Source organism: Thamnophis sirtalis, unplaced genomic scaffold (assembly GCF_051295495.1).
Source record: "Thamnophis sirtalis isolate CommonGarterSnake01/CBP01778 unplaced genomic scaffold, rThaSir2_p1.2 scaffold_13, whole genome shotgun sequence".
NCBI classification, from domain to species: Eukaryota; Metazoa; Chordata; class Lepidosauria; order Squamata; family Natricidae; genus Thamnophis; species Thamnophis sirtalis.
The window spans coordinates 11,981,102-12,009,043 of record NW_028261393.1 but is presented as its reverse complement, the minus strand read 5'-3'; the positions used below and the strand labels follow the sequence as shown (position 1 = coordinate 12,009,043).

Genomic DNA, 27,942 nt, shown 5'->3' with positions numbered 1-27,942 from the left:
AAAAAAAATGAAGGCCAAATATTTGGATGAACAGTTTTGAAACCAAGGTCTCTGCAAAATTATGTCAGAAAAACCACCAAATTCTGCAAATCACAAAATGTACAGAGATTTACCCAGAAAATGTAGGAGATGGGCAGGGTGAGCCTGAGGGAGGGATCAAATGCGTCATCAGTCTTGTGCCCACAAGATGTTTAAGTCCAGCCCACCTTGAATTCCTTCTATTCTTATCTCCCGCTAATTTCCCTTGGTCCTTAGTAGTTCAGATTCTTGTAGAAAGTTCAAGCTTACAATACATTTTTGGGCTGTCTGGGTCTCCTGAATTTCCTGGCGCTTGACAAAAAAATAAGCAATTGCAACCTCCTTCACGGTGCAATTTGTTTTTTTTTTCATGCTTCTGTACAGCCCCGATTCTTTGGCATATAGATTTTGCTTTGGGTTGGATCGAACATATTTTAAGAGGAAGAAGCATCAGTTCACAGCCTTGAGGGATGATGATCACTATTCTACAGGATGTCTGGACTGACAGAAGGACTAGAAATTAAGCTCTTTGTTTAGGATTCCTTTCAAACAACTGGGAGCCGTGACCGGACATCACCTTTCCTGCAGGTTTCCTGGCTACATCAGCAGAATTAACTGCCTTCCTGCGTTAAGGTTGCACCATTATTTTCGAACTATGATAAGCCTGCGAGTTACATTTGAGGAGACCCATTCCAGCTTGTGAAAAGAAGCAAGAGAAGGGCCAGGCCAGGCCGAAACCTAATCTGAATTCAAGTGTCATTCAAAAGCTAATTAAATACAATCTGGAAGATGACTGCCCACGGGTATCACAATATTCAACAACGTTCAGGATTACAACTTAGTGGCCTCTTTTAGAACAGTTGCACCAAGGGAAGGAGGGGATGCAGACGGCTCCATGTTGTGCCATGTTAGCCAAGTCTTTGCAGGGGAGGCGATGGGGAGGGCATGGGAACCAACTAGTAGCATTGTAAATTTTCTAGTTTTAAAGAATTTCCAAGAGCGAATAATACGAAGGTTTTATAGTTATTTGGAGTTGCACGTAAGCCGACTGCGAAGTCCAGGCATTTTATGCATTCTGGACAGCCGTCAGAAAGGCAAGATTTGTATAAAACTGGACACTTTAAATGCAACTCCCTTCTGGGGAATCGAGAGGAGAGATCCTAAGCATGCTTACTTGACAGCCAGCCCCACTGAATTCAGGGAGTGGGGGAGAAACATCCTTCTAAGGAAGCATACACTGATAAAGAGATGGCACTTCATACCGAGCGGGACAACTCAACTCTAATCATACACAAGAAGACAAACTACCTTCCATCAGTTGAAATGCTGCTCACTCAACCTTTTATTATTAACACGGGGGGAAGCCTTCAAACCCGAAACAGTGAAACCCCACTTTTTTCAATGCAGAGAACAAGCTTTCGTGCAGCGCAACGGTTCTCGTGCCTGGTGTCACTTTCGGTTCTGTCCCCGGCATGGGAGCAAAAACAAAAAAACAGACACATGAAACCCATCGATTTTTCACACATCAGTTACACAATGGAGGAGGGGAGGGGAGGGAACAGCCGTGAGGATCATCCTGAGGCGAGGCGCGTTTTTCCATATCCGAGGCTTTTTCAGGCCTTTCACATCCCTGAAGGAGACGGGGAACTGGTGGCGTTCGGAGAAGCGCTGGAGGGAGGACTATGTAGGTTAGTTTCCTTGTAGACAAACCAAGCGCCGCCAGCCCACAGAAGCATGTTGAAGAAGCCAACGACCTGAGAGGAAACAGAAAGCGGGAAAGGTAAAAGATGTTTAGGCCTAAGAAGCCCACGTTTATTTCAAACGGACGGGACAAGCCAGCAGGAAAAAATTGAACCAAAGGCTTTGATTTCTGCTCCAGAAAGTGGTGGAAATGTATTAACGTATTTTTCGGAGCATAAGATGCACCAAGGTTTTGAAGAGGCAATTTTTGCACTTGGCAAACCTCCCAAAAATGGCCTGTTTTTTTGCAAAAACGGGCTCGTCCCCCCCCCCCAAGAAAAGGCATGGATAGCCTTTAGGGGGGTTGTAGAGTGTTCCTGGGGAGGGGGAGGCAAAATCAAGCAAAAAACAGCCCATTTTCATTAAAAACGGGCCTTTTTTTCGTTAAAAAAAAGGGCACGGATAGCCTTTAGGAAGCTTATAGAGTGCTCCTGGGGGCTGTGGGGGTAAAATTGAGCCCTCCCCAGCCCCCAGGAGCTCTCTGAAAGCCTCCTAAAGCCTCTGCACGGCCATTTTGGTGACGGGGCGGGGTTTTAGGAGGCAAAAAATGCTGTATTCAGTGTATAAGACGCACCCAGATTTTCAGCCTCTTTTCTGAGGGAAAAAGGTCGATCTTATACTCTGAAAAATACGGTACTTGTTACACCTTCAAACAATATATTTGATGGGTGATATTGTAGAGTTCTGTGATGGCGAACCTATGGCACGTGTGCCGGAAGTGGCATGGAGAGCCATCTATCTAGGCACGGCATCCATCACCTGTTGTTCTTCCGGGTTCCAGTACGCACATGTGTGCGGTTCAGCTGGTCTTTGCATGCACAAGTGTGCCGGAAACTGGAAGAGAAGCTCCCTGGCGTGCATGCACGCAGGCCAGTTAGTCTTTGCCCGTGCATGCGCACCAGAAACCGGAAGATCAGGTGACTGGTGTGCATGCGCACGCTGAAAATCGGAAGCCCTTCCGTTTTCCGGTACTCCCACGCCAGGGGTGGGTTCCTACCAGTTCGCACCTATTCGGTAGAACCGGTTCGTCAAATCTACCAAACCGGTTAGAAGACGTTCCACCAGTGGACCTGGAAAGCAGGCCACACCTACAGAAGAGGGTCCAAAAATTTTTGAAACTCACCACTGGACCTTGGATATGATTGTTCTACACTATCATGCTCATATTTATAAAACTCAGTGCCTCTGTGAAAGGTAAGGATGACTACTGCGTTTGTGGTGCAATCAGAACATTGCCTGTGTTGAAGTTGTTTTAACGCAAACCAAAGATGCCTTTTAAAAAACAAGTTTACATCCTATTCTTATGCATGCCAGTGCTGTGTGTCAGGTAATTTAAGGTGGTTCTGACAAGTGTCGTCAGCAACTTCATATCCGCTCACATGGGCGGCAAGCCACTCCCATCCAGTCACATGGGCAGCAAGCCACTCCCACAAAGGAGGCCACACCCACAGAAATTGTTCAAACAATTTTTGAAACCCACCACTGTCCCACGCATGCATGCCAGGGAGCTGCTCTTATGGTTTCTGTGTGCACGCATGCGCTTCCATTTTGGCACTCAGTGCTGGGTGCCAGAAGCTCCCAGAAGCACCACAATGAGGCGCCTTAATTCCCCAGAACTGCACGACCGACATTTGGGTAACAGGGTAACAGATGGTTAAAAACGTGTGGCGTGTTTGCCAGCTGTTTCGCATCAGGAAATGAAAGTAAGTTACGCCGCAGCTTGCCACAGTCTCAGCGCATGGAAAGCAGCTAGCAATAAAAATGGAAAGGCTCAGAATATGCTCTCCCTAAAAATAAATTTGGCTGCCTTTATTTGCATGACATTTTGACAGCAGGGCCCTCCTGGGTCTTGCATGAGCTCCTGGCATCCGCGCCAACGAAAATGTGTCTCCAGTTACAAAAAGTTGCGATGAATGTTATCTGCTTCAGCGTTTCGGCATTTCATCACTGCCATCTTCCTGAGAAATTGGCCTACCATTTTTTCCTCTGAACATTCCTGATTTTATCAAATGCATCCTGGATTTTTTTTCTAACTACCAGGGATGAAATCTACAGTACTTACCTTCGCTACCAGTCCGCAAATGTGAGTGCAGACGCCACCTCTGCGCATGCGCAGTATCTTCCGCGCATGCGCAGAGGGACAAAAACAGTCGTCATGATGTCCGTCCGGGTGGGCGGAGCCTGCTACCGAGTGCCTGAGAGGTAAGTAGAACAGCGAGGGCACATGGAGGCGGATTTGCTGTGCCACACTATTTAGATTTACCTAGAAAGCAGGACATCCTGCTTTCTAGCTAATATAAAATACCAGTTCGCCTGAACCGGTATCATTTTTTTAACTACCGTTTTGGGCGAACTGGTCCGAACCAGTAGCATTTCACCCCTGACTCTAACCCTTTATTCAAGTACCTTTATTTTTTATTTGTTTTATTGGTAGAATTGATCAGCAGCCCATCTTACCTCAAGGTAATTCTGGGTGACTTACTCTCATCAAAAGATAAAAGTATATATAAATTAAAAACATAAGTAAGTTAGCACAGAAAGCTCAATGCCGCAACACAATTAAAAGATGGGGAGGGAGGGAAAGAGCAGGATGGGGCGGGGGGGGCGAGATGAGATTTGTTATTAATTGATCAATCACCTCCACTAAGTCTTGTTAAGTCTTCAACTTACAACTGTTCATTTAGTGACCATTCGAAGTTACATCACCGAAAAAATTGACTTGCGACCATTTTTCACACTTTACAACCATAACAGCATTCCCATAGTCGTCGTCGTCATCATCATCATCTTTTAATGATTCCATGATCCCATGCGGGGTGAAGTGAATGGAGCTGAATGTTTACTGGCCAGATGCCCTTCCTATCTCCATTGCAGAGTTTTCTCCAGCAGATATATTCTCAATGTGCCCAGAGAGAGAAATATCTGCCTCTACCTAGGATCGAACTCACAGACTCCTGATTGGGAGGTGAGAGCTCCACCTCTAGGCCACTTTGCCACTTGACATCTCCATGGTCATGTGATCAAAATTCAGATGCTTGGCAACTGACTCTTATTTATGACGGTTGCCGTGTCCTGCTGTCCTGTGCTCCCCTTATGCGGCCTTGTGACCAGGCCAAGTCAATGGGGAATCCAGATTCACTTAACCACCCTATTACTAATTTAGTAAGTGCAACGATTCACTGAACAACTGTGTCAAGAAAGGGTATAAAGTGGGGGGCACCTAACAAATGTCTCACTAAACAACATAAATTTTGGGCTCAATTAAGTCGAGGACCACCTGTATAGACAAGATATAAAAACAAAATCAAAAGCCCTGCCAAGTCCTGTCTGAAAAGGAAGCATGTGTAAGCAACAGAGGCCTTTTGTTATAAGACGTGTTTTTGACACGGTGCCAAAGACAGACTACTCCCTCTTGAAATTCTATCTCGCAGAAGAAAATGCATTCCAAAGGAGCGAGTGAAAATGCAGGAAATGAGATAACCAAATCGCAATAGCCCTTAGGCTTATATACCGCTTCACAGAGCTTTTTACAGCCCTCTTGAAGCGGTTTACAGAGTCAGCCTCTTGCCCCCCAGCAATCTGGATCCTCATTTTACTCCCCTCGGAAGGATGGAAGGCTGAGTCAACCTGGAGCCTGGTGAGAGTCGAACTGCCAAACTGCAGGCGGCTAGCAGTCAGCAGAAGTAGCCTGCAGTTATGCACTCTGACCACTGCACCACCACAGCTCATCCTCCCCGAGAGAAGAAATTCTTTGGAATCACTGAGAACTGGGTATGGCTTCACTGAAAGACCCAGCAGTAGCAGTTTCACAGGGAGTCCTCGGCTTACGGCCGTAATGGAGCCTGCCCATTACGGTTGTAAGTCGTGATAGTCTTAAAGCAGGTCACCCCGTGTCTGACCCAATTTTATAACCTTTTAAAAGGCATTTTGTTAAGCAGTAGCAATAGCAGTTAGACTTATATACCGCTTCATAGGGCTTTCAGCCCTCTCTAAGCGGTTTACAGAGTCAGCATATTGCCCCCACAATCTGGGTCCACATTTTACCCACCTCGGAAGGATGGAAGGCTGAGTCAACCTTGAGCCGGTGAGATTTGAACCGCTGAACTGCAGATAACAGTCAGCTGAAGTGGCGTGCAGTACTACACTCTACCCACTGCGCCACCTCGGCTCTAATGGTCATTCGGGGGGGTCATGGGATCACCCTTTGCAACTTCCTAGCAGACTTCCAAAAAAAACCCGAAGACAACAGGGGAAACCAGATTTGTTTAACGACCAGGTCATTTGCTAACAGCCATGGTAAAAAGCTCACAAAATTGTGACTCAGTGAATGCCCACATTGCTTAGCGAGAAAAGTTCCCGTCTCAATTGGGGTCGTAAGTCAAAGAACTACCCGTACATTTTTTTTAAAGTTGTGCTTCTTGGAATCACAATAGATATTGCATCGTGCTTTTCAAACTTGGCAATATTAAGATGCATGGACTTCAACTCCCAGAATCCTCCAGCCCTCACATCTTAAAACTGCCAAGCCTGAAAAACACCAGTACAGGTAGTCCTCGACTTACAACACAGTTCATTTAGTGGACTGTTCCAAGTTGCAACAGTTGCAACAAGGGAGAGCAAACAAGTGACCCTTTGTTAAGCAAATGGTCATTAAGCGAACACTATCGTTGCTAAGTTAAATCCATTGTTCGCCATGGGGCGCTTTTGCCAGGAACTGGAAGGAAATGCCAGTTTTTAGTAAAAATGTCACCAATTATGACTAGAGTAAAAAGCAATGGTAGCCAGTTTGCTGAGTGCCTGAAATGCAATCAGGTGCCTGCAGGGGGCAGAACAGCCACTGGAACTTCAAAACTGGGAATAAGTATCTTTGGGGGAAGAGAAGAATCAATCTTAAGTCGAGGTGGAAGGTGAAGAGCCGAGGTGGCGCAGTGGTTAGGGTGCAGTACTGCAGGCCACTTCAGCTGACTGTTATCTGCAGTTCAGCGGTTCTAACTCACCGGCTCAAGGTTGACTCAGCCTTCCGAGGTGGGTGAAATGAGGACCCAGACTGTGGGGGCGATATGCTGACTCTGTAAACCGCTTAGAGAGGGCTGAAAACTCTATGAAGCGGTATATAAGTCTAACTGCTATTGCTATTGCTATTAACTTTCAATGACCACTAAGTGACCAGGTCACAAGTTGAGGACTGCTTGTACAGTACTTCCTACAAAACTCACGCCGCCTTTCCAAACCATAAAGTTCTAAGAATTTTAGGACCAAAATTTTCAAAGTTGCACCTAGGGCACCTGGGCAATTTTCCTATTCCTCGCCATGCCCTAAAGAGTTGTGTATGAATCCAAATTTCAAGCATGCCCAAGCATGCTCTAGTATGGAACACACCTCAGAGTGGCATGTTCCTAAATAAATACAGAGAACGTTTATTTCTGGTCGTTTAGCGAGACCTGCCTGGGCAACCTGCAGTTCCTGGAACCCGAAGTAATATTTGCCCACCCTTTCACAGAACACCCCCCTACCTCCCCCTGCCCTTTTTGAATTCAGAATTCTGCTCTCCGTTTCTTTCCCAGAAGCTGCTGCTTATAGCAATAGCAATAGCAGTGGACTTATATACCGCTTCATAGGGCTTTCAGGCCTCTCTAAGCGGTTTACAGAGAGTCAGCATATTGCCCCCAACAATCTGGGTCCTCATTTTACCCACCTCAGAAGGATGGAAGGCTGAATCAACCCTGAGCCGGTGAGATTTGAACCGCTGAACTGCTGATCTAGCAGTAGCCTGCAGTGCTGCATTTAACCACTGCGCCACCTTGGCTCTTCACTGCTTAGAACAGTGATGACAAACCTTTTTGGTGCCGAGCGCCCAAAACATGCGCTTGTAATCGCAAAATGCAATGCAAGCGTCCCTCTCCCCGTGCATGCACCCCGCTCCGTGTGCATGTGCCCCCCCACCTATTTTTGGCTTCCAGATTGGTGCAGGAGGCCTTCCAGGCCCAAAATAGGACGCAGGGAAGCACACATGCGCATGACCCCCCCAATGCGATGTGGGCATCCCATACATTCACGCTCGCATCCCCTGCATGCACCCTGCCCTCCACGCATGCACAGCAGAGACCCAAAGACCAGTTAGCCAGCGGGAGTCATGCGTGCTTCCATGGTGGAGATGGGCTGGGGTGATGGCTGGTGTGCCCACAGAGAGGGCTCTGCAAGGCAGCTGTAGCACGTGGGCCATAAGTTCGCCTTCACAGACAGGTGTGATCGTCAGAAAGTGAAAAACAGAAGGTCAGAATCAAGGAAAAGTGAAAATAAGATAAGGTTCCCCATGTTTAGCACCATCTCTTCCAACTGCTAGTTTCAGCTAACATGCAATCGGCACTGAATTATTAGCTTAGTGTTCTATCTCCAACAGAGATAGAATTAGAACTTAAACTAGGATATTTATTGCCACTTTAAATTAGAACTTAACTTAGGATATTTATTGTCACTTTAAATGTACGCGAATCGGCATACATTAAAATGAAATTCCGTTGCATGCAGCTCTGGAAGAGTCACCACCTCCAATATACATTACGTAAGTATGACAAAAATAGAAAGAAAGAAAGATAGAAAGAAAGGGGGGAGAGAAAGAAAGAAAAAAAAAGAAAGGAGAGAAAGGAAGGAAGAGGGAGGGAAAGAAAGGAAAAAAAGAAGAAAGTGGGAGAGAGAGAAAGAAAGGAAAAGAAAGAAAGAAAGAGGGGGGAGAGAAAGAGAGAGAGAGAGAGAAAGAAAAAGTGGGAGAGAGAAAGAAAGCCATCTATCAGGGGCAGCCCCTTCCACCTGTGCCTTCCCCCCGTACTACATTGCCTACATACCACAGACACATTCAAGGATCCCATCCTCCTGATATCCTCGAAATGGCAAAACCCAGGCTGTGTAGTACAATCAGTTCCCGTAACAATGCTGGGTCCGGTGGACACTTTGATATCGACAAGTGCCTTCGCCCAGGCCGATGTGCTGACCAGCCACAGGAAAGTAATGATGATTGTAATTACGAAGTCCTGCAGAAAGAGGAAAGATAAGAGGCTTCAGAGAGAGAGAAAAAATGTTCATCTAGATCAAGTCTACCATTTCAAGGACTAACATTTACCATATCGTAACTCTGGGATCCATCAAAAGCTTATGGACCAAGGAAAGGCCCAAATATCTATCACAGGCCCTGCCTTGTTGATCAGGATGTATTTTGGATCTACAGAAAAGATATCACACTTACCAGAGTTCCTGGAATCCCGCGGCAAGAAAAAGAGGAGGAAAGATTTACTGTTATTGTTAGATATTTCTCTGAAGGGTGCAGGACCTGTTCTTAGCATCAGAGTTAACTCTTCCAGGGCATCCAGCTGCCTAGGCATGGGCTGGGGGGGGGGGGCTACACACTCCCAAAAGGCATAGAACAAGGGACAGAGGTGAGAGGAAAACTACGTTTTAAAAAAATCCACCAAAAATAAGTAAGTGAATCTTAGGGCTGAAAAAAAAATCTTTTGTTGGGGAATTGCCAGTTATGCTGGAAGGAGGGGTAAAGCAAGGCCCTAGCTTGGAATCCTTGTGCAGCAATAAGCAGCGTAAGTTTGACCTCCTCCAAGATCCACAAAGCCTTACCTACTCATTCCCAGTGGAAGGCAAGCAGTCTGGTGAGATTCTTGTAACATAGGCAACAGGCAATAAAGTTGCTGAACTTTAGCTATTTTCAAGTGGCTCTGGTTTCTTACGCCTGACAATTTTCTTGCTTTTATTCAAAATAACAGTTTTCCCTATAACATTTATCTTCTAATAGAGGGGAATATATATTCGTCCTGGAGAAATACCATTAGAATAAGGCTTTTAAAATTTACTTTTAAAAGCAGGTTTAAAAAAAAGAGGCATGTGATTCAGTGGGGGTAAATGGATGATGAAAGCAAGGTATGATAAATCCTTGGACTGCTCAAGATTAATAAAGCAGACTCAGTTAAATAATTATCATATTTTTCAGAGTATAAGACACACCAAGGGTTTGAAGAGGCAAATTTTAAAAAAAAGTGTTTGCACTTTGCAGACCTCCCAAAACGGGACCGTTTTTCGCGAAAACAAGCCCTTTTTTTCACAGCCTTTAGGAGGCTTGTAGAGTGGTCCTGGGGGGCGGGGAACGAGCAAAAAATGGCCCGTTTTTTGTCAAAAAAGGGGCATGCATAGCATTTAGGAGGCTTATAGAGTGCTCCTGGGAGCTGGGGGGGGGGGGCAAAATTGAGCAAAAAATGGCTCATTTTTCGCTCATTACTGCCCCTCCCAGCCCCCAGGAGCACTCTGAAAGCCTCCTAAATGCTATGCACAGCCATTTTGGATAAGGGGGCGGGTTTTGGGGAGGCAAAAAATGGTGCATTCAGTGTATGACACACTCAGATTTTCAGCCTCTTTTTTGCGGGAAAAGGGTGCGTGTTATACTCCGAAAAATATGGTATACGTTTGCTTTAGTTACCCCAGCTTTCCAGCCACAAAGGGCAGAAGCTTTGTTCGCTTTTGAAAGTTTGTTGACAAAAAGAAGGGAGGCTATGAATTCTAATCCCGCTTTAAATATCAAAGTTGGCTGGGTGACTTTGGGCCAATTGCCAGGAGACTGTGAGTTCTAGCCCCACCTTAGGCACGAAAGCCAGCTGGGTGACTTTGGGCCAGTCCCTCTCTCAGTCCTATAAAACCTCATTGGATTCTTGTGGGGAAAATAGGAGGAGGAGGAGGAGGGAGTGTTAGGCATGGCTTGAGTTGTTTATAAAAAAAGCAAAGGTGGGATATAAATTAAAAATAAATGAATAAAAATAAAACTGTTACCTGGGTAATGAAACGTCTGCAAGAAAACAAGCAAACTCAGAGAGCACCAGGGACCCCTCATGCCAACCCTCAGCTACAAATATTCTCCTTTATTAGTAAAAACAAAACTACACACTCAATAAATTAATCTGAGGGATAAATGGCACACACGATAGTTTTCCATCCATGGAAAATTCATACTAGAGCCACAGTGGCTAGAATGCAGTACTGCAGGCTACTTCTGCTGGCTGCCTGCAATTTGGGAATTCGAATCTCACCAGACTCAAGGTTGACTCAGCCTTCCATCCTTCCGAGGTGGGTAAAATGAGGGGCCAGATTGCTGGGGGCCATAGGCTGACTCTGTAAACCGCTTAGAGAGGGCTGGAAAGCGGTATATATGTCTAGGTGCTATTGCTATACCTTCAGGCCAGGGCTATAAATAATAGAAAAACAACGTAAAAATCCAGATCATATGAACTTACAACCATGGGGAGCTTCCCAGCACCTCGATACAAGTGCATGTAACCGAGATACAGGATTAAGGCTGCGATGCAGTACAGGAACACGAGAACTGCAAAAGTGACGAAGAACTCCGCCGAGGAGGAGAAATCTCCCACCAAGTAGGTGGGATTGGCCCAAGTATTGTTGCATTTTGCTGTTTCCAGAGGTCCGAAGGAAATTTTGCTCAACCTGGTGACAAGAAGGAAAAACTTACATTTCTTTGCCCATGCAGGCCTGCCTGTGCGTATCATGTCACGAATATTGCAATTTATTTCAAACATTTTTAATTAAGATATTAGGTATTATAAAACACAAAAGTAAATAAAAGAACAACGAGGAGGGAAGGGAAAGGGAAAAGAGAAGTGAAGGAAGGGGGGGGAAGAAACATTGACTTCCAACTCTCTCTGTTAAAGTAGAATAAGGCAGGTGCATCAAATCACAACTTTTTATTTTTCCATAATAATATGAACAAGCCATTTTTATAAAGATCTATCAGTCTAATCTATAAAGATTAGAGCCGAGGTGGCACAGTGGTTAGGGTGCAGTACTGCAGGCCACTTCAGCTGACTATTATCTGCAGTTCAGCGGTTCTAATCTCACTGGCTCAAGGTTGACTCAGCCTTCCATCCTTCTGAGGTGGGTGAAATGAGGACCCAGACTGTGGGGGCGATATGCTGACTCTGTAAACCGCTTAGAGAGGGCTGAAAGCCCTATGAAGCGGTATATAAATCTAACTGCTATTGCTATAAAACTTAAAGTCAAAACTACATTCTTGTCCACATCAAGCATGAAATTCAGAAGTGGCCACATGCAAGCTGGGGGAGGCCAGGGGAAAGGATGGTGCTGCAATACCTCTTGAACACAGCGATGCCAAGGGAAAAGTTGGCATCATGCCATGAGAGTGCAGGGAGCCCAGGGGAATGGATGGTGTACCTCCACAAGATTCGGAATGGTTGGGGAGGGGGGTGTCTTATCAAAGTGGCTTCCCCGTTGATTTTGCTCATGGGAAGGTGGCAAGGAAGGGACTAAAGGCGATCATGTGATTGTAAGATTCTGCAACAAGTAATTGGTGAGTGAGGACTCCTGCATAGTACTCAGCCACTTAAAAACAAAAAGATTGAAAGCATTTATCCTCCCCCGATTCCAAATGCTTTCCATAGAACCAGCCACGAGGAAAATGCTTGCTAAGTTCGGAGACTGCAGCTAGTCCAGAATGCGGCCGCGCGAGCGATATTGAGTGTACCGAGGTACACCCAAGTTACACCTGTCCTCTGCGAGCTGCACTGGCTAACAATTGGTCTCCGGACGCAATTCAAGGTGTTGGTTATGACCTTTAAAGCCCTACATGGCTTAGGGCCAGCGTACCTACGAGACCGCCTACTGCCACATATCCCAGCGGCCAATAAGATCCCACTGAGTGGGCCTCCTTCAGATGCCGTCAGCCAGACAGTGTCGGCTGGCGGGCCCCCGGAGGAGAGGCTTCTCTGTGGCTGCTCCGACTCTCTGGAATCAGCTACCCCCAGAGATCCGGACCATACCCACTCTCATGGCCTCCAGGAAAGCTGTTAAAACCTGGCTGTTCCGGCAGGCCTGGGGCTGTTGACCTCATAGTTGAGGTCCAGCCCCGGTTAGAATGAATGCATGTGGTTTTGTGATTTTAAACTGTCTTTTTTCTTATTTTTTCTTTCTCTTTTTTTCTTTTGTAAGCTGCCCGGAGTCCTTCGGGATTGGGCGGCATATAAATTTTAATAATAAATAAATAATAAGTGTTTGAAAATGGATGATAAAAGTTACACTTCCATCCTTTTTTTTTTGGTTGTGCACTGAGTTTGAGAATTATTTCCAAATATTCAGCTGCCATGGGATATTGTAACCATGTGTGTCCTGATTACTGTAACCTCTCCAACAAAAATATTTATTCGCTCATTTATTTGGTTCAGATCCTGCCTTTCCACCAGGAGCTCCAGATGGCTTCACCAACCTCCAATTTTTCTTGATCAGAGGCAGATACACCGAAGAACAACCAAGTGGATTTTAAAAAGTGGCATGCTGTCACCTGAAAGGATAGTAGAAATCCCGGATCCATGTATAATTGTCGCCAGTTTTACAGGTGAGCTTTATAGATGTTTTCCCGCTGTATCCACCGCAGGTAGCGAAGGCAAAAATGGAGAATATCTATGAGAAATTGAGAGGGGGGGAAAGAAAGTGACACATTAATGATGTTTTCCAGAGACAGAAGCAAACACAGTATTGGTCTTCACAAGCACAATCCGTAATTCTTTCTGCTCTTCAGAACCATCTTCCAAACTTCACATGTTTTGAAAGCTTGGTTAGAGGCCCATCCTCCTTAAGAGCAGAGATCTCTTAAGAACTTCAAGAGAGCAGAGAGTGTGTTCTTACCTTGTATAGTTTGGAAAACTGATGAGGTTTGCACATGGTTAAGCTATAAGCTCCAATGGCTGGATTCATCCCATAATTTATGTTCCCCCCAAAAAAAAATATATATACAGCAGTACTTTGGTACTTATTGTTATTGGTTCTGGGAAATATGATGAGTACCAAAAATGCTGAGCACCAAACAATATTTTCTCGTAAGGAATAATGTAATGAGTCATAAAGAAGCTGACATCGACAAGTTGTAGCTTGTGCGTTGAGTACCAAACAAACAATAAGTACCGGGGCAAAGTTTTTATATCAAAATACATTAAGTACCAAATCTGATGAGTTTCAAACCAGTGGAGTACCAAGGTGCCACTGTATTCAAGTAGGATGCAAGGCACTTTTGCAGCATGACAAGGAAGAAAGTAATGCTCAAATTGTGGAAAATATTATCAAAGCCCTTATCAAAATACAATTTTAGTTTTATTTATGTATCAAACCCTACCTGCAGGATGATTTTTATAAACAACTCAAGGTGGTGAATATATTTCTCCTCCTATTTTCCCCATAACGACGACCCTTTGAGGTGAGTTGGGTTTGTAAGACACAGAGCATTGGAGTCCCTATCCCTGCAAAGAGAGACTTTTAGTCCAATTTTATCTCCTAGGTTTTCCAGTGCTCTTAAGGACACAGTCAAAACTACATGCCAGTTAAGGAAGGCTGAGCTAGTCAGATTGACTGCAAATTATGTCATCTCTTCCACTATAACACCCAGAATCCTGTTGACTAAGGCTGTGCAAATCCAAAAAGGTCCTTGAAACACTTTTTAAAGCAATTCTCTTCAAATGGCTAAAGCAACCGCATTTTCTTCTGGTGAGCTTGGGAGACGACACGGCTGCTTTAATGACCAAAAAGGCTTCACTGCACTTTTCCTTGGGTTCCAAATTGTGTGTGTGTGTGTGTGTCCCTCCAGGCTAACCTGAGGTGCTCACATTACAACACTGGTCGAAAGGGCCCAGCAGAGATTATACTACCTGAGACATCCCAGGAAACAACAACAGAATGAAAAACTGCTGGTGACCTTTTACCGCTGCACCATAGAGAGTATTTTAACTTACTGGCCCTGTGTACGGTTTGCCAATTGCACAGTGGCAGATAGGACAGCGCTCCAGAGGGTCAACGTCATTGCCCAGAGGATCATTGGTTGTCCTCTCCCCTCTTTGGAAGAGCTTTCTAGCTCCCGCTGCCTTAAGAAAGTTCAAAACATTCTTAAAGATCCATATCATCCCAGGCACCCTTTTTTTATTTTTTTGATCTATTACCATCTGGCAGACGGTACAGGGCAATAAGAACAAGGACAAATAGGCTGAAAAACAGTTTCTGTCCCAGGGCAGTAAGTACATTGAATTCTACTGCATAGTGCAATATTAATGCAATATCAGGGGCTTTTCAATTCAATTGTATAAAACGTCTAGGATGTGTGTTTGTTTTATTTTTGTAGTTATAATGTCCATTGAAGATGGCATTTAATTTTGTTGTACGAGGTGCAATGACAATAAAGTAAAGTAATTTAAAGCAGGCCGTTTTCATTTTTAATTTGTGAGATTAGATCCAGAAATTCCTGAAACACACATTTCATTCCTATAAAGAAAAGCCAAGGTTGCTATTTCAACATCTTAGCCTGCCCCCTTTCCTAAGTAATGATCACACTTAAAGCCCAAGGAACCTGTTGTGCAACATTTTACAACTGGCTTCAGTTGTTGCTTAGCACAAAATTTTTCCTCCCCCAAAGGTTGCAGTTTGGAATTAAAACTGTGAAGGGCAACCAACGAACAATGGAAAGTTGAATGAGTCAGCCCAGGAACGACTCATGGTCATCTCCACTCAGGATGTCCTACGGATTAAAGGGAGAAGGTAAGAGAAGAATTTTGCCCGCTGGCTCTGTTGATTTCCTTGTGCTATTGCACATTTCCTCTCTCCACAACGGGCTTGCACCATTATTACCCAATGTGAATAGAAGTGCTGAAATCGAACACAACCAATCACACCTTGGGCTGCAAAACGAGTGGCAAGACAAAAGGTCAATTTGGGATGATCACACATCAGAATAGCATACCTACAAATCTCCACATGTGGAGGAGGACTAAGGACCCAGCCAGGTTTTCTGGGAATAGGCCTGAAATACCATTAGAGCAGGGGAGTCAAACTCAAACCGCGCAGGCCAGATCCGGCCCATGGGGTGTTTAGATCTGGGCCGCGGGGTCGCCCTCGAAACAGCGAAGGACCAGCCTGCAGCGCCTCTGCCAGCGAAAATGGAGATCCCTGTTGCCTCTGCCCCAAATCTATTTTAAAAATTAATTTTGGCATCCAATCAAAGACAGTGTCATAAACTATTTAATGCTATTCATATTAATTTCATTTTTAAAAATATTATTCTCTCCCCGGAGTCATCCAGCGTAGCATGCAAAAAGAAAATCATGTTTCTATAAATAAATGAAATAAACAAAATCATTAAAAAACGCCCAACAATTTAAAAAAAAAAACAAAGTTCATTTTTAGAACAGGTCAAAAGGCAGCCTGGAATGTCTTTAGCTTCTGTTTAAAAGAAAACACAACGTTTGAAAAGGACAATTAATACTCCTGTCTTCCTCTATATTCCCCTCTGGGTTTATTTTCTTTGCCATCATTGTTCCTTTGTCTTGTGATATTTTTGTGGGGTTTTTTTGTATTAGTCTCTCGTTTTAAAAATATTTTAACCATTGTAAACCACCCAGAGTCACCAAGAGTTGGGCAGCCTATCCATTTGACAAATGATTATTGACCTATAGTTTGCTGAAAATAAATCAACAGTGTGTAAGATATGTTTATAGCCAAGAAATATTGTGGGTTTGGTTTCAGACCACTGCAATAAAGCAATATCACTATAAGGCGAGTCGCATAAATGTTTTGGTTTCCCAGTGCATAAATAAGTTATATTTATATTATACTGTAGTCTGTTAAATGTCCAATAGAATTATGGCTAAAAAATTTACATACCTTAATTAAAATAGTTTATTGCTAAAAAAAAAATGCTAACCATCCAGAAGTCGTAATCTTTTTACTGGCAAAGGATCTGGGCAGCGTGCCGCTCCAGGGGGCTTGTGGTAGTCCCATTCCTGCAGGAGGCGGCTGTGCGCGGTGCAGGGAGACAAGATTTGACGGGTCCAAATTGATTTCCCTTTTAATTCTTAGTAAATTGCTGGAGATCCAGAATGGTGCAACCTCCACCGAGTGGATTGAGTCAATAACTAGGGTCTTCCTGGTGGCCAGGGGGAGTTGCCCAAAGAGCTTATCTGACTCAATCCAATCATGAGAGGACAAGGTCAACCCAATCTGGATACTCCTCCCCGCTCACTATGGAGAAAACAAAAAACAGCCCACAATATCTGTGAAGCCACAATAAAACAAGATATGTCAGTACCTGGGGTTGTATATATACTGCTGTCATAAGCTACGATTTACAAACCAAAATACTTTGGGTTCAAAGAACCTGCTAAGGTTGCACTGGAGATTTATGCAATGTGTGAGCCCACCTCTATGTAGCTGAACATGTAAAGGAGGATGGGAATAATAGCTGCATCCATATCCATTCCTTCCCTGGGTATGCTTGGAATGCCAAATGAACTCCTGTAGATGTCAACTTTTATTTTATTGAAATGCTGAAGAATTTGGTTGTTTATCTTTAGGCTGTTCACCATGATGCACAGATCATGGTGGATATTTCTGCTAAATGTTTAGACTGTCAGGTCTGGAAGTCATCTTCTGCATCGGGCCTTCCAGCCTGCCACATTTAATGCTGTGGGAAAATGGGAGGAGGGGTTGTATGGGAGATATATAGTCAAAATAATATTCCTTTCTCAGATAGTCAAGGTTATTTTGCACTGAACTTGGAGTGGTGTGACTGGGAGGCATCTCCAGTTGGGACGGTGCCTGATTGGACCATGGGATGGACGTGTGGGTGCAGGGGAAGGGACGTGGACTTTCATTTGGGTGGGGAAAACCTGGAAGCTTTCAGATTCGGGTTTCCCCAGATGTGCCAATATGACATCTCTAATAAAATGGAATTTTGAGGAACCTCAAGCCTCCGAGTCTCCTTTCGTTGGGGGTGTTACTTGGAACCCTGACACTGACAATGCCAAACCACAGGTAGGCCTTAACTTACGACCATTCATTTAGTGACCATTCAAAGATATAACAGCACTGAAGAGAATGATTTACAACCAGCAGCATTCCCCATGGTCATGTGATCAAAATTTGGGTGCTTGGCAACCAGCATGTATTTACAATGATTGCAATGACACGGTCAAGAGCGGGAAATCAGGAAATCCAGGCAGTTCAAATGAATGCAAAGGTTTATTGCAAGCTTAAGTTTTCTACAAGAATCTGAGCTACTAACGGTTCAAGCCAATTGGTGATAAATAAGAGTCAAAGGAATTCAAGGTCGACCGGACCTGTTTGTCAGTGCAAAGAGACTCGAGACTGATGACTCATTTGACTCCTCCCTCGGGTTCAGCCTGGTCATCTCCTACAGTCCCACGGTCATGTCATCGCTGTTTCTAACCTACCCAGCCAGCTTCTAATAAGCAAAACAATGAGGGAAGCCAGATTCACTTAACAGCTTAAGTGACTTAACAATTATGGCAAAAAAAAAAAGCTCGTAAAATTGGACATGACTCACTTAACAACCTTCTTGCTTAGCAATGGAAATTCTGGTCCCAATTGTGGTCATAAGTTGAGGACTGCCTGTATTCAGAGTGGGGAAGTCAACTGTGATTGTGAAGAGCTGGAGGGGATCACCCAATGGCACACTCAGTTTAAGCGTAAAGCCAATGATGTTTGGGGTGAGAACGAGTGATTGTGGGGTCTGAACTATCTTTAACAAGCCAGGGAAATGATATTGGGGTCACAGGGGGGGGGGGGGGCTCAGTTAAGAAATCAGTTCAATGCAGGAGTTGTTAGAAGAAGCAAATTCCATACTAGGGATCATTAGGGAAGGGATTAAGAATAAAAATGCCAAGATAATGCTCTTACATTGTAGAATACACCCACAAATCTACAGGGCATACATAATCCTGAATAGTTCTCTTTGCCAAACCCTAAAAAAAAAAAAAGATAAAATACAACTGGGAAAAGGGCAGCAGAGAGCAACCCAAATCACGCAAAACTTGAACGCTTTCCGTTTCAGAAACGGTTAAAATATTTGTGACACTCAATCCATGTTGAGGGCTGCAGGCTTCCAAATATCGGTTACCAAGCGAAGAATAACAACAGAGGGATTTGTTTCCCCCTCTCCATTGCCAGGAGCCAGAGGCCTCTGTTCGGTCCATGGGAGAAACGAAATGCTTGCCTGGAGGCTTCATCTGGCAAAATTATTCTTACGTTGCGTTCTTGGAACAATTTTTGCCCAACATGATCATGTGGGAGCTGTCGTCATTTCAGAATCGTCAATTTTCTTCTCCCAGGCATTTCTACTGGACGTCTTTTGAGCTTGCTCCTCAAACGTCCAAGTGCAGAGACAGAAGCTGCGCTGGCTGTTACATCCATCTATGTGCCTACCTGTCCAATTCATTATGGCCACCTGTCTGACAAGAGACTCTGGGCGTGTGAGGTTGTGCCATCTGGTGTCTGGTTGCAAGAAGTCAGGCGCCAGGACATAGTTCAAAAATACAAACATATTGTTAATGGATAATATTTAATGATATATACAGGTGTGTTGTACCACTGAAAGTAATTTGGACAGAAGCGCCAATTAGTGATTTGGGAAGGAAAAAAGGGGAGGGAATGTTAGATATCCTACTAATTGGCTCTTTTTTAGAATATGTTATAAAGATGTAAAGTCATGGCAGATTCATTGAGATTGTGAAAATGTGCCAGTAGGTGGTTTGTGTCTTTAAATATAAATGATTTTAGAAAAAAAACAAGTTTAAGTAACTGTAATCAAATACAATGATGGTAAAATGCATAAATTCTAAAATGTACAATTTAATTTGAATGAAGTATAGATAATAATTGTGGAAGAAACGCGCGAAATGTATCTGTACCAATGGACACGCTTTCTACAAGATGTAACGAAAGATGATTCGTTTTTTTCTTTCTTTCTTTGTGTATGTAATGAAAACAATAAAAGAAATTATAAAAAAAAATACAAACACGTTTCATGCTAGGATGTATTCACGAGAAACTGAGCTGCTTGCGGTGAAAGGCGAACTGCCAATAATTGGCAATGGACTTCACCGGGGGGAATGGATCTAGGTTTCTTACATGGGGGTAGAGCAGGGATGGCTAACCTGTTTGTGGTCTCGTACTGAAAGTGTGCACCTGCATCCAGACACCCCCCCCATTCCCTGCCCCCTGCGCATGCATGTGTGACGCCCCCACGCTCCACCTGCATGCACACACTTGCCCCGCACTCCAACACGCATCCATGAGCGACCCTCCTACACTCCAATGTGCATGCACATACGACACCCCCCGCACGCCCTGTTTTGGACCCCTGCACTCCCCCTGCATACACACGCTCCCCCTGCACTCCAGCACGCATTTACGAGCCGCCCTCCTACACTCCAATGTGCATGCACGAGTGACCTCACCGCGCCCTGTTTTGGGCCTAGTAGGCATCCCTGCAGCTAAAAATGGGCCATGGGGAGGCGCCGCATTTCCCCACCCCTGCGCATGCATGTGCGCCCCATGAATACGTGCATGAGCCCCCTGCCCCCATGCATGGACCTCCCACATGCACCCCGGCCCCCACGCATGCACGACAGAGACCTGAAAATCAGCTGGCTGGTGGTAAATCGAGGACTACCTCTAATGATCCAGGAGCCAGCAATTAAAAACTGCGGTGGCGCAGTGGTTAGAATCCATTATTGCAGGCTAACTTTGCCCACTTTCAGGAGTTCGATCCTGACCAGCTCTCAGGGTTGACTCAGCCTTCCATTCTTCCGAAGTGGGTAAAATGAGGTCCCAGATTGTTGGGGACAAGAGCCTGACTCTGTAAACGGCTTAGAGAGGGCTGTAAAGCACTGTGAAGCGGCATATAAATCTAAGTGCTAATTAGGTAGCATTCATTGCCTGAATACAAATTTATACTTGATTGATATGACAAGCAATGCCACAGAAGAGGCATTTTTTTTCCCATGAGAAAAGAAGAATCCTTCTTCCAAAAATGGAGTCCCTATTATGTTTAGAAGCTCATGCTTTCTTTAAGGAGCTCAATGAGGCTTAAGTAGCTCCCCCATCCCGCTTCCTGCACCATTCTTTATTCTCAGAAAGATACTACAAAGCAAAAATAGGAAGGGGATATAACCACTCACATTTAATCCCATTGAAAATCATTGGGCCTGATAATAATGAATCATATTTCAGAAGAAGGAAAGCCTGTTGAACGGTGCCTGGATTTCAGAACTATGCTGAAATGGCTCAAAGCACTGAGTAGAGATATACCACCCAGCCCTGGTCCTTTTCAAACCCTTTAACTCGGCATAAAACTCCTCCTGGCTGGGGAATTCTGGGAGCTGAAGTCCACCCAGTACATCTTAAAAGTTGCCAAGTTTCAACAAACACTAAGCTGAACTCAGCCTCCAGATGTTTTGGATCACACTTTGTTATTTCTGTCACTGGTGGTCAGGCTGGTGAGTTCTGATCCAGGAGTGTTTACCCATGGGTACCTCTGACAGTGAGAATAATTAATTAGTGGAACGGTTGCATTCAGAAGCTGTGGGGGTCCAATGCTGGAGATTTTTAACAAGAGGTTGAAAAAGGCATTTCTCTGGAGTGGTATAGATCTCTTGCTTGAACAGGGGGTTGGACTAGAAGATCTCCAAGGTCCCTTCTTACTCTGTAATTCTGTATTCTGTAAATTGGTGCCAGATTGTAACCTCAAATGTGACAGCACAAATAACAATAGCCCCTAGACTTTTATATTGCTTCACAATGCTTTACAGTACTGTCTAAGTGATTTACTGAGTCAGCATATTTTCCCCAGCAATCTGGGTCGTCATTTTACCAACCTTGGAAGGATGAAAGGCTGAGTCAACCTTAAACCAGTTAGAATCGAAGGAATCGAACTCATGGCAATCTGAGCAGAATTAGCCTGCAATACTGTGTTCTAACCACTGCGCCACCACTATAGCAATAGCAATAGCAGTTAGACTTATATACCGCTTCATAGGGCTTTCAGCCCTCTCTAAGCGGTTTACAGAGTCAGCATATTGCCCCCAACAACAATCCGGGTCCTCATTTTACCCACCTCAGAAGGATGGAAGGCTGAGTCAACCCTGAGCCGGTGAGATTTGAACTGCAGATAGCAGTCAGCTGAAGTAGCCTGCAGTGCTGCATTTAACCACTGCGCCACCTCGGCTCTAATACATGACAAGACTCAGAAATAAAATGAATCCCACAATAAATGCACCTTTTTCCTGGTACCATCAACTGCTGATGGAGTTTATAATTTCAAGAGTAGAAGACCTCAAGTGTGAAAAAAATTGTGCTTCACCCATGGAGCCCCAAACAATTATGGGGTCACCACCCATATCTAATCAGTACACTGCAGGAGTAAAACAATGCAAGCACAGCTCAAACAAGCTTCCTGCTATGGAGTGACTTGTTTTTATGCACATGATGAAGAACAAAATCTCATGGAAAGCAGAGTGAAAGTGCTATCAAAGCACTCGGTCTTCCATTTCCTGTTTAGTATTTTTAATCCTCCTCTACTGTTAATGAAGGGCTCAGTGCCGTGGCTCAGTGGCTAAGACGCTGAGCTTGTCAATCAGAAAGGTTGGCAGTTTGGCGGTTCGAATCCCTAGCACCGTGTAGCGGAGCAAGCTCCCGTTAATTGTCCCAGCTTCTGCCAACCTAGCAATTCGAAAGCATGTAAAAATGCAAGTAGAAAAAATAGGAACCAACTTTGGTGGGAAGGTAACAGCGTTCCGTGCATTTAGTCATGCCAGCCAGATAGTGCTGGCTCTTCAGCGTTGAAACGGAGATGAGCACCGCCCCCTAGAGTTGGGGAGCAACTAGCACATATGTGCGAGGGGAAAATTTACCTTTACCTTATTGTTCTAACCCCCCTCCTCCGTCCAGGAACGAAAGCCGAGACAAACGTAAATGAGAATGTTTTTTAATAAGTCCAGACTCTCGTTGGCTGAAAGCCAAATCAACAAAGAGATAAGCACTTTGGCAGCAAGTCCTACAAACCTTTCGCAGCAATGCAAACAAACTCTGGCAGCAATCCAGCCTGCCAAGTTTGTTTCTCGTTAGTCCCTAACGTTGCGTGGCACAAGCAGTCTCTTTTATAATCTGGAGAGGAGCTTAATGAGCATCAGCTGAGTGTAATTACCTCCTGCAATTATGTAGTTGTTCTTGACGCCCGACAGCGTGCATCCCGGAACAACTCATAGGTGGTTTCTGGATCGCTCTCTCTTGTCTCCTCCCCACTGATCCAAGGCTCAGGCGCCACCTGGTGGCCAACCAGTCTCTCTGCGCCCTGCTCGGAGTCGGAACCCTGTCCAGGGTCCTCCACATCCTCCAGGGCCGACTCATAAGGCCCCTCGCTGTCAGAGTCTGGTGGCAGCTCCAACGGCTCCTGCCGGGCCACAACACCTTACTGTTAATAAAGCATGGGCCAGAACATCAATCCAATGCAAATCAGTATTGATGAAATCAATATCATGATTTAGAGCACAGCACGGTTTACTCTTAACTTAAGAGTGAAGCGGGATGGGCTCGAAATCATAATACTGATTTAATGGATTGTGCATTCCTCTAAAAATGTTGAAGATCTTTCCCTGCCAAGATGGAAACCCTCCTTGGATAGAAAACATCTCCCACTTTTAGTGTGCTTCTAATTAGGCCTCTCCCATTTCCACCTCAAAAGCAAACTCTAACTTAAAAACAAAACTGAAAGCAACTTCTTTACCCAAGCTGTACTTTAAATTCTCCTTGTTATATAGTTCTTCACAACAGAAGACAAAGCCTCGGATGAGAGCATCCCCCACCCCCGCTCAAGCAGGAGATCCTACACCATTTCTGACAAATGGCAGTCCAATCTCTTCTTGAAAGCTTCCAGCGATGACGCTCCCACAACTTCTGAAGGCAACTTCTGTTCCATTGGTTGATGGTTCTCACTGTCAGAAAATTTCCCCTTATTTGCAGGTTGAATATCTCCCTGTTCAGTTTCCATCCATTACTCCTTGTCTGGCCTTCAAATGCTTTGGAAAATAACTTGATCCCTTCCTCCTCTCTGGGGCAGCCCCTCAAATATTGGAACACTGCTATCATGTCTCCCCTGGTCCTTCTCTTCACTGGACCAGCCATGCCAAGTTCCTGCAACCGTTCTTCCTATGTTTTAGCCTCGGGTCCCCTGATCATCTTGGTTGCTCATCTCTGCACTCTTTCCAGAGTCTCAACATCTTTTTTAGAGTGTAGTGACCAAACCTGAATGCAATACTCTAGGCATGGTCTTACTAGGGGTTTATAGAGTGGTATTAGTACCTCACTTGATCTTGATTATATCCCTCCGCTAATGCAATTTAGGATTGCATTGGCTTTTATGGCCGCCGCTGCGCACTGTTGGCTCATATTTAGCTGGTTGTCCACTAAGATTCTAAGATCCCATTCACAGTCACAGCTATTAAGCCTGGTTTCAATCTAGGCCTATCGGGATTCCCTAAGATAGCACTTACGAATCCACCCCTTACAATCCCTACCCTGCTCTGTTTGAAAGTCTTGTGAAATTAATATAATATTAAAGACAGAATCCTATGAAAGCCATGATCCACAATCAGGTACTGTACTCAGGTGTTTGGGCGTATCATGCTCTTACTCATGCTCCGATGCTTTTCTTGCAAACCTGATTTGTACAGCTTTTTTTGCAAAGGTATTGCAAGGACATGTTCCGTTTTGCTGCATCCGTTTGTTGTTTTAAACCCAGGGAAGCATTTGAACACGCTACCGCATCTACTTTTCTGGAAGACTCCCAGGCAGAACTGATCATTTTGAGAGTGCTTTCGCCTTGACTTACAACCACAATTAGGAATAGAATTTCTGATGCTAAGCAAGGCGGCTCTTAAGTGAGCCACTCCTAATTCTGCAACCTTTTTTTTTTTGCCACAGTGAAATGAACCAAGCAGTCATTAAGTGAATCTGGCTTCCCACATTGACTTTGCTTGTCGGAAGCCAGCTGGGAAAATCAGAAATAGCGACTCTGGTATCTTTGCAGTCGTTCTAAATGAATGCTAATTGTCAAGCTCCTGAATTTTGATCTTTTGATCAGTCATAAATCCCTTTTTTCCAGTGATTTCAGACAGTCGCTAAACGAACAGTTGTAAGTTGAGGACTAATTGTGCTACGAACTATAATGCAGTGCAATGTTAAAGAATCGGATGATGTAAATTGTGTTCCATGAGAGATATCCGTCAATTTGCATTTAAGGTACCCCCAAATTCCCAACGAAGTAAACACTGGGGATTTCATTAATATTCAAATGCTTTTCTTTCCCAGAATTCAGACACTGAATTCATTAAATGGATGAATGATGGAAATCATTTAAAACAAACAAACATTAAACCAGTCATCTTACCCCACAATATCATCATCATTTTAGCTATCCACTGCAGGATAAAGGCCTCTTCCGCATTTTTCCAACCAATACGGTCTTGAGCTTTCTTTTTGCCAATTGGGCCCACAGTATTTGCTGACCACCATAATATAGAGAGACCGCCTACTGCCAATTACCTCCACTAGACCGATACGATCTCATAGATTAGGCCTCCTCCAAATTCCATCACCCAGCCAGTGTAGACTGGCAACTACCCGGAGGAGAGCCTTCTTGGTGGCTGCTCTGGCCCTCTGGAACGAACTCCCCGTGGAGATCCGGACCCTCACCACCCTCCAGTCCTTCCGCGCCGCCCTAAAGATCTGGCTGTCCCGGCTGGCCTGGGGTTAACCCCACTCGAATTGTGTGACTGTTGTGTTTTTAATTATGATGTATTGTCTTTATGTTAGAAATTGTTTGTCCTTCCCCCCCCCTTTTTTTTTTGAACTGTGAGCCGCCCTGAGTCCCCCCAGGGAAAAGGGTGGCATACAAATAAAGGGAAAATGAAAAAAATGAAAAAATATTCTAAACCAGTGGGGCTTTTTTTTTTAAAAAAAAAAAACAACTTGGAAACTTTATAAGATGTCTGGATTTCAACTGCTGACTGGGGAATTCTGGGAGTTGAAGTCCACACGCCTTGAAATTTGCCAACTTTGAAAAATCCTGGTTTAAACTGTTTGTATGGAGTCCTTGGTACTCTCTGAATCTGGATGTTTTTTTTAACACAGGGGTCTCCAACCAGCTTTAGTGATTGAGGAATTCTGGGAGTTGAAGTCCACAAGTCTTAAAGTTGCCATGGTTGGAGACCCCTGTTCTAACAGACTTTTCATTACCCAGCCAGACAACATCTCTAACAAGCTGTTACCTACAAGCTCATAGAGTACAGGTAAACCTCGACTTACAACAGTTCACTTAGTGACCAAAGTTACAATGACTCTTTAAAAAGTGACTTATGACCACCATTCATACTTACGGCGGTTGCAGTGTCCTCCCATGGGTCACGGGATTTACATACAGGCGCTTGGCAACTGATTCACATTTATGACGGTTGCAATGTCCTGTGTGTGTGTGTGTGTGTGTGTCCCATGATTCCCTTTTGCGACCTTCTGACAAGCAATGAGTGGGGAAGCCAGATTCACTTAACAACCTGTGTTCCTAATTTAAAAACCTCAGCGATTCACTTCAAACAAACATGGCGTGAAACGGGTTCACTCAAGAAATGCCTGGCTTAACAACATACATTTGGAGCTCCATTGTGGTCAAAAGTTGAGGGCTGACCTGTACCAAGGACTCCACAATTCAAGCCTGAACGACAAACACTCTCTTTCTGTTGTCTTAACCTGTTGTCTAACCTGCAGCTGAACCGCCAGCCTTTTATCAATAAATCAAGCCGCATTACAGGAAATAGAAACAAGGGCCAGAATTGCCTTGAAAACGGACACCATCTGGTAGCAGTACAAATAGAGATGCCATTTTGCTCTCTTCCCCAAGAATAAACTTACACAATAGCTTCCTCGCCCATTTCACTCCTCCGCAGCCCCAGGATCAGACAACCCCCCCAATGATCATTTTCCCTTGCAAACCCCCCCTCCGCTCAAGATCTCCATTTCAACCTATTCACCCCCCCTCCCCAATCGCTTAGAAGCCTCTTTGGATTCCTTCCAGCAACGTCAAACGGGCGCTTTGGATCCGGTATGCCTGGGAAAAAAGGCCAGCCGTAGAAAGTGGTGGTAATGGTGGGGGGACCCAATCGATTCAGGCGGAATCCGTTCGGGATTGGGGAGCCACCCTTTTGGATCTCTCGCGGCGGGTTCCGCGGCTTTAGGCACGTGGCGAAGACCTCGCCAAATATGCGAACGGAGGGGAGGCGTGGGCGTGAGAGAGAGAAAGAGAGAGAGGAAAAACTCCCCAAAATAGACCGCCCGAGGATTTAAGGGCAGAGGACTTCAAACTTGGCAATTTTAAGACGGGTGGACTTCAACTCCCAGAATTCTCCAGTCAGCTGTGGCTGGAGAATTCTGGGAGTTGAAGTCCACCCGTCTTAAAGTTGCCAAGTTTGGAGACCCTTGATTTAAGGGTGTGGAAAAGTTTCCTCGAAGGAATCCAAGCATTCAATTTTGCAGCCCGGAGGCCACGCCTGTGTTTATAAATCCGGAGGACGATTTATTTTTCGGGGGGGGCGGGCGGGGGGAGAGAAGAACGGGAAGGAAAGGGTGGGAGATGGGAAAAAATGCAGGCGGAGGCGCTGGACTGTGCAAGCAGGGCGGGCAGACGGAAAGTTCACTCGATCCTGGCTCGGGACAAGCGGGAAAGGTGGGGGGAGAGAAGGAACCAGCTGCAACACTACCCCCCCCGGAAAAAAAACACCCCCGGGCGCGAACCCGCGGATTGCACGCGCGCACTAGTGCCCTTGCAGTCGCGCGGGGCGCCCCCCTCTCACTCGGTTTGCTCCATTTGCCTTCCCGTTTTTCGTCCCTTCGGGGTGGAGGGAAGCGGGGGGGGGGGCTGCGCGGCATCCTGACACTTACGCGCTGCGCAGCACTCGCCGGGGCCCTGCTTGGGCCGAGCGCCTACCGTCGCCCACCGCCTCCACTGACTTACCCATTGGAGGAATTTGATGAAGCCGAGCGGCTCTTTGACCGGCCCCAGATCCAAACTAAACCCGGACATTTCCAGCGGGGAGCGAGCGAGCGAGCGGAGCGCGAAGGGAGGTGCCTCTTTCGGTTTCTCGCTCGGGGAAGGCGGAGCGGGGCAGGGCGGGCGTGGGGGTGGCGGAAAGGAGGCGGTTACGGCCGAAAGGGGCCGCCGGCCTCCTACCTGATTCACTCGCTCCGGGCTTGGCGGGGAGCTGCTGGCGCTCCGCCCCGCGG

At 45.2% G+C, this 27,942-nt stretch overlaps 1 protein-coding gene across 1 annotated transcript; it reads right to left on the bottom strand.

The window, feature by feature from the left end:
* On the bottom strand, positions 1 to 27,821 carry LOC106550782 (synaptophysin-like protein 1). Its single transcript, XM_087727522.1, has 5 exons — positions 27,674 to 27,821; positions 13,118 to 13,236; positions 11,043 to 11,250; positions 8,601 to 8,786; positions 1 to 1,772 (listed from the first exon to the last, which is right to left on the bottom strand). The coding sequence occupies exons 1-5, from the start codon at positions 27,740 to 27,742 to the stop codon at positions 1,641 to 1,643; spliced, it is 714 nt and encodes a 237-aa protein (XP_087583648.1). The 5' UTR covers positions 27,743 to 27,821; the 3' UTR covers positions 1 to 1,640.
* Positions 27,822 to 27,942: the final 121 nt, after the last annotated feature.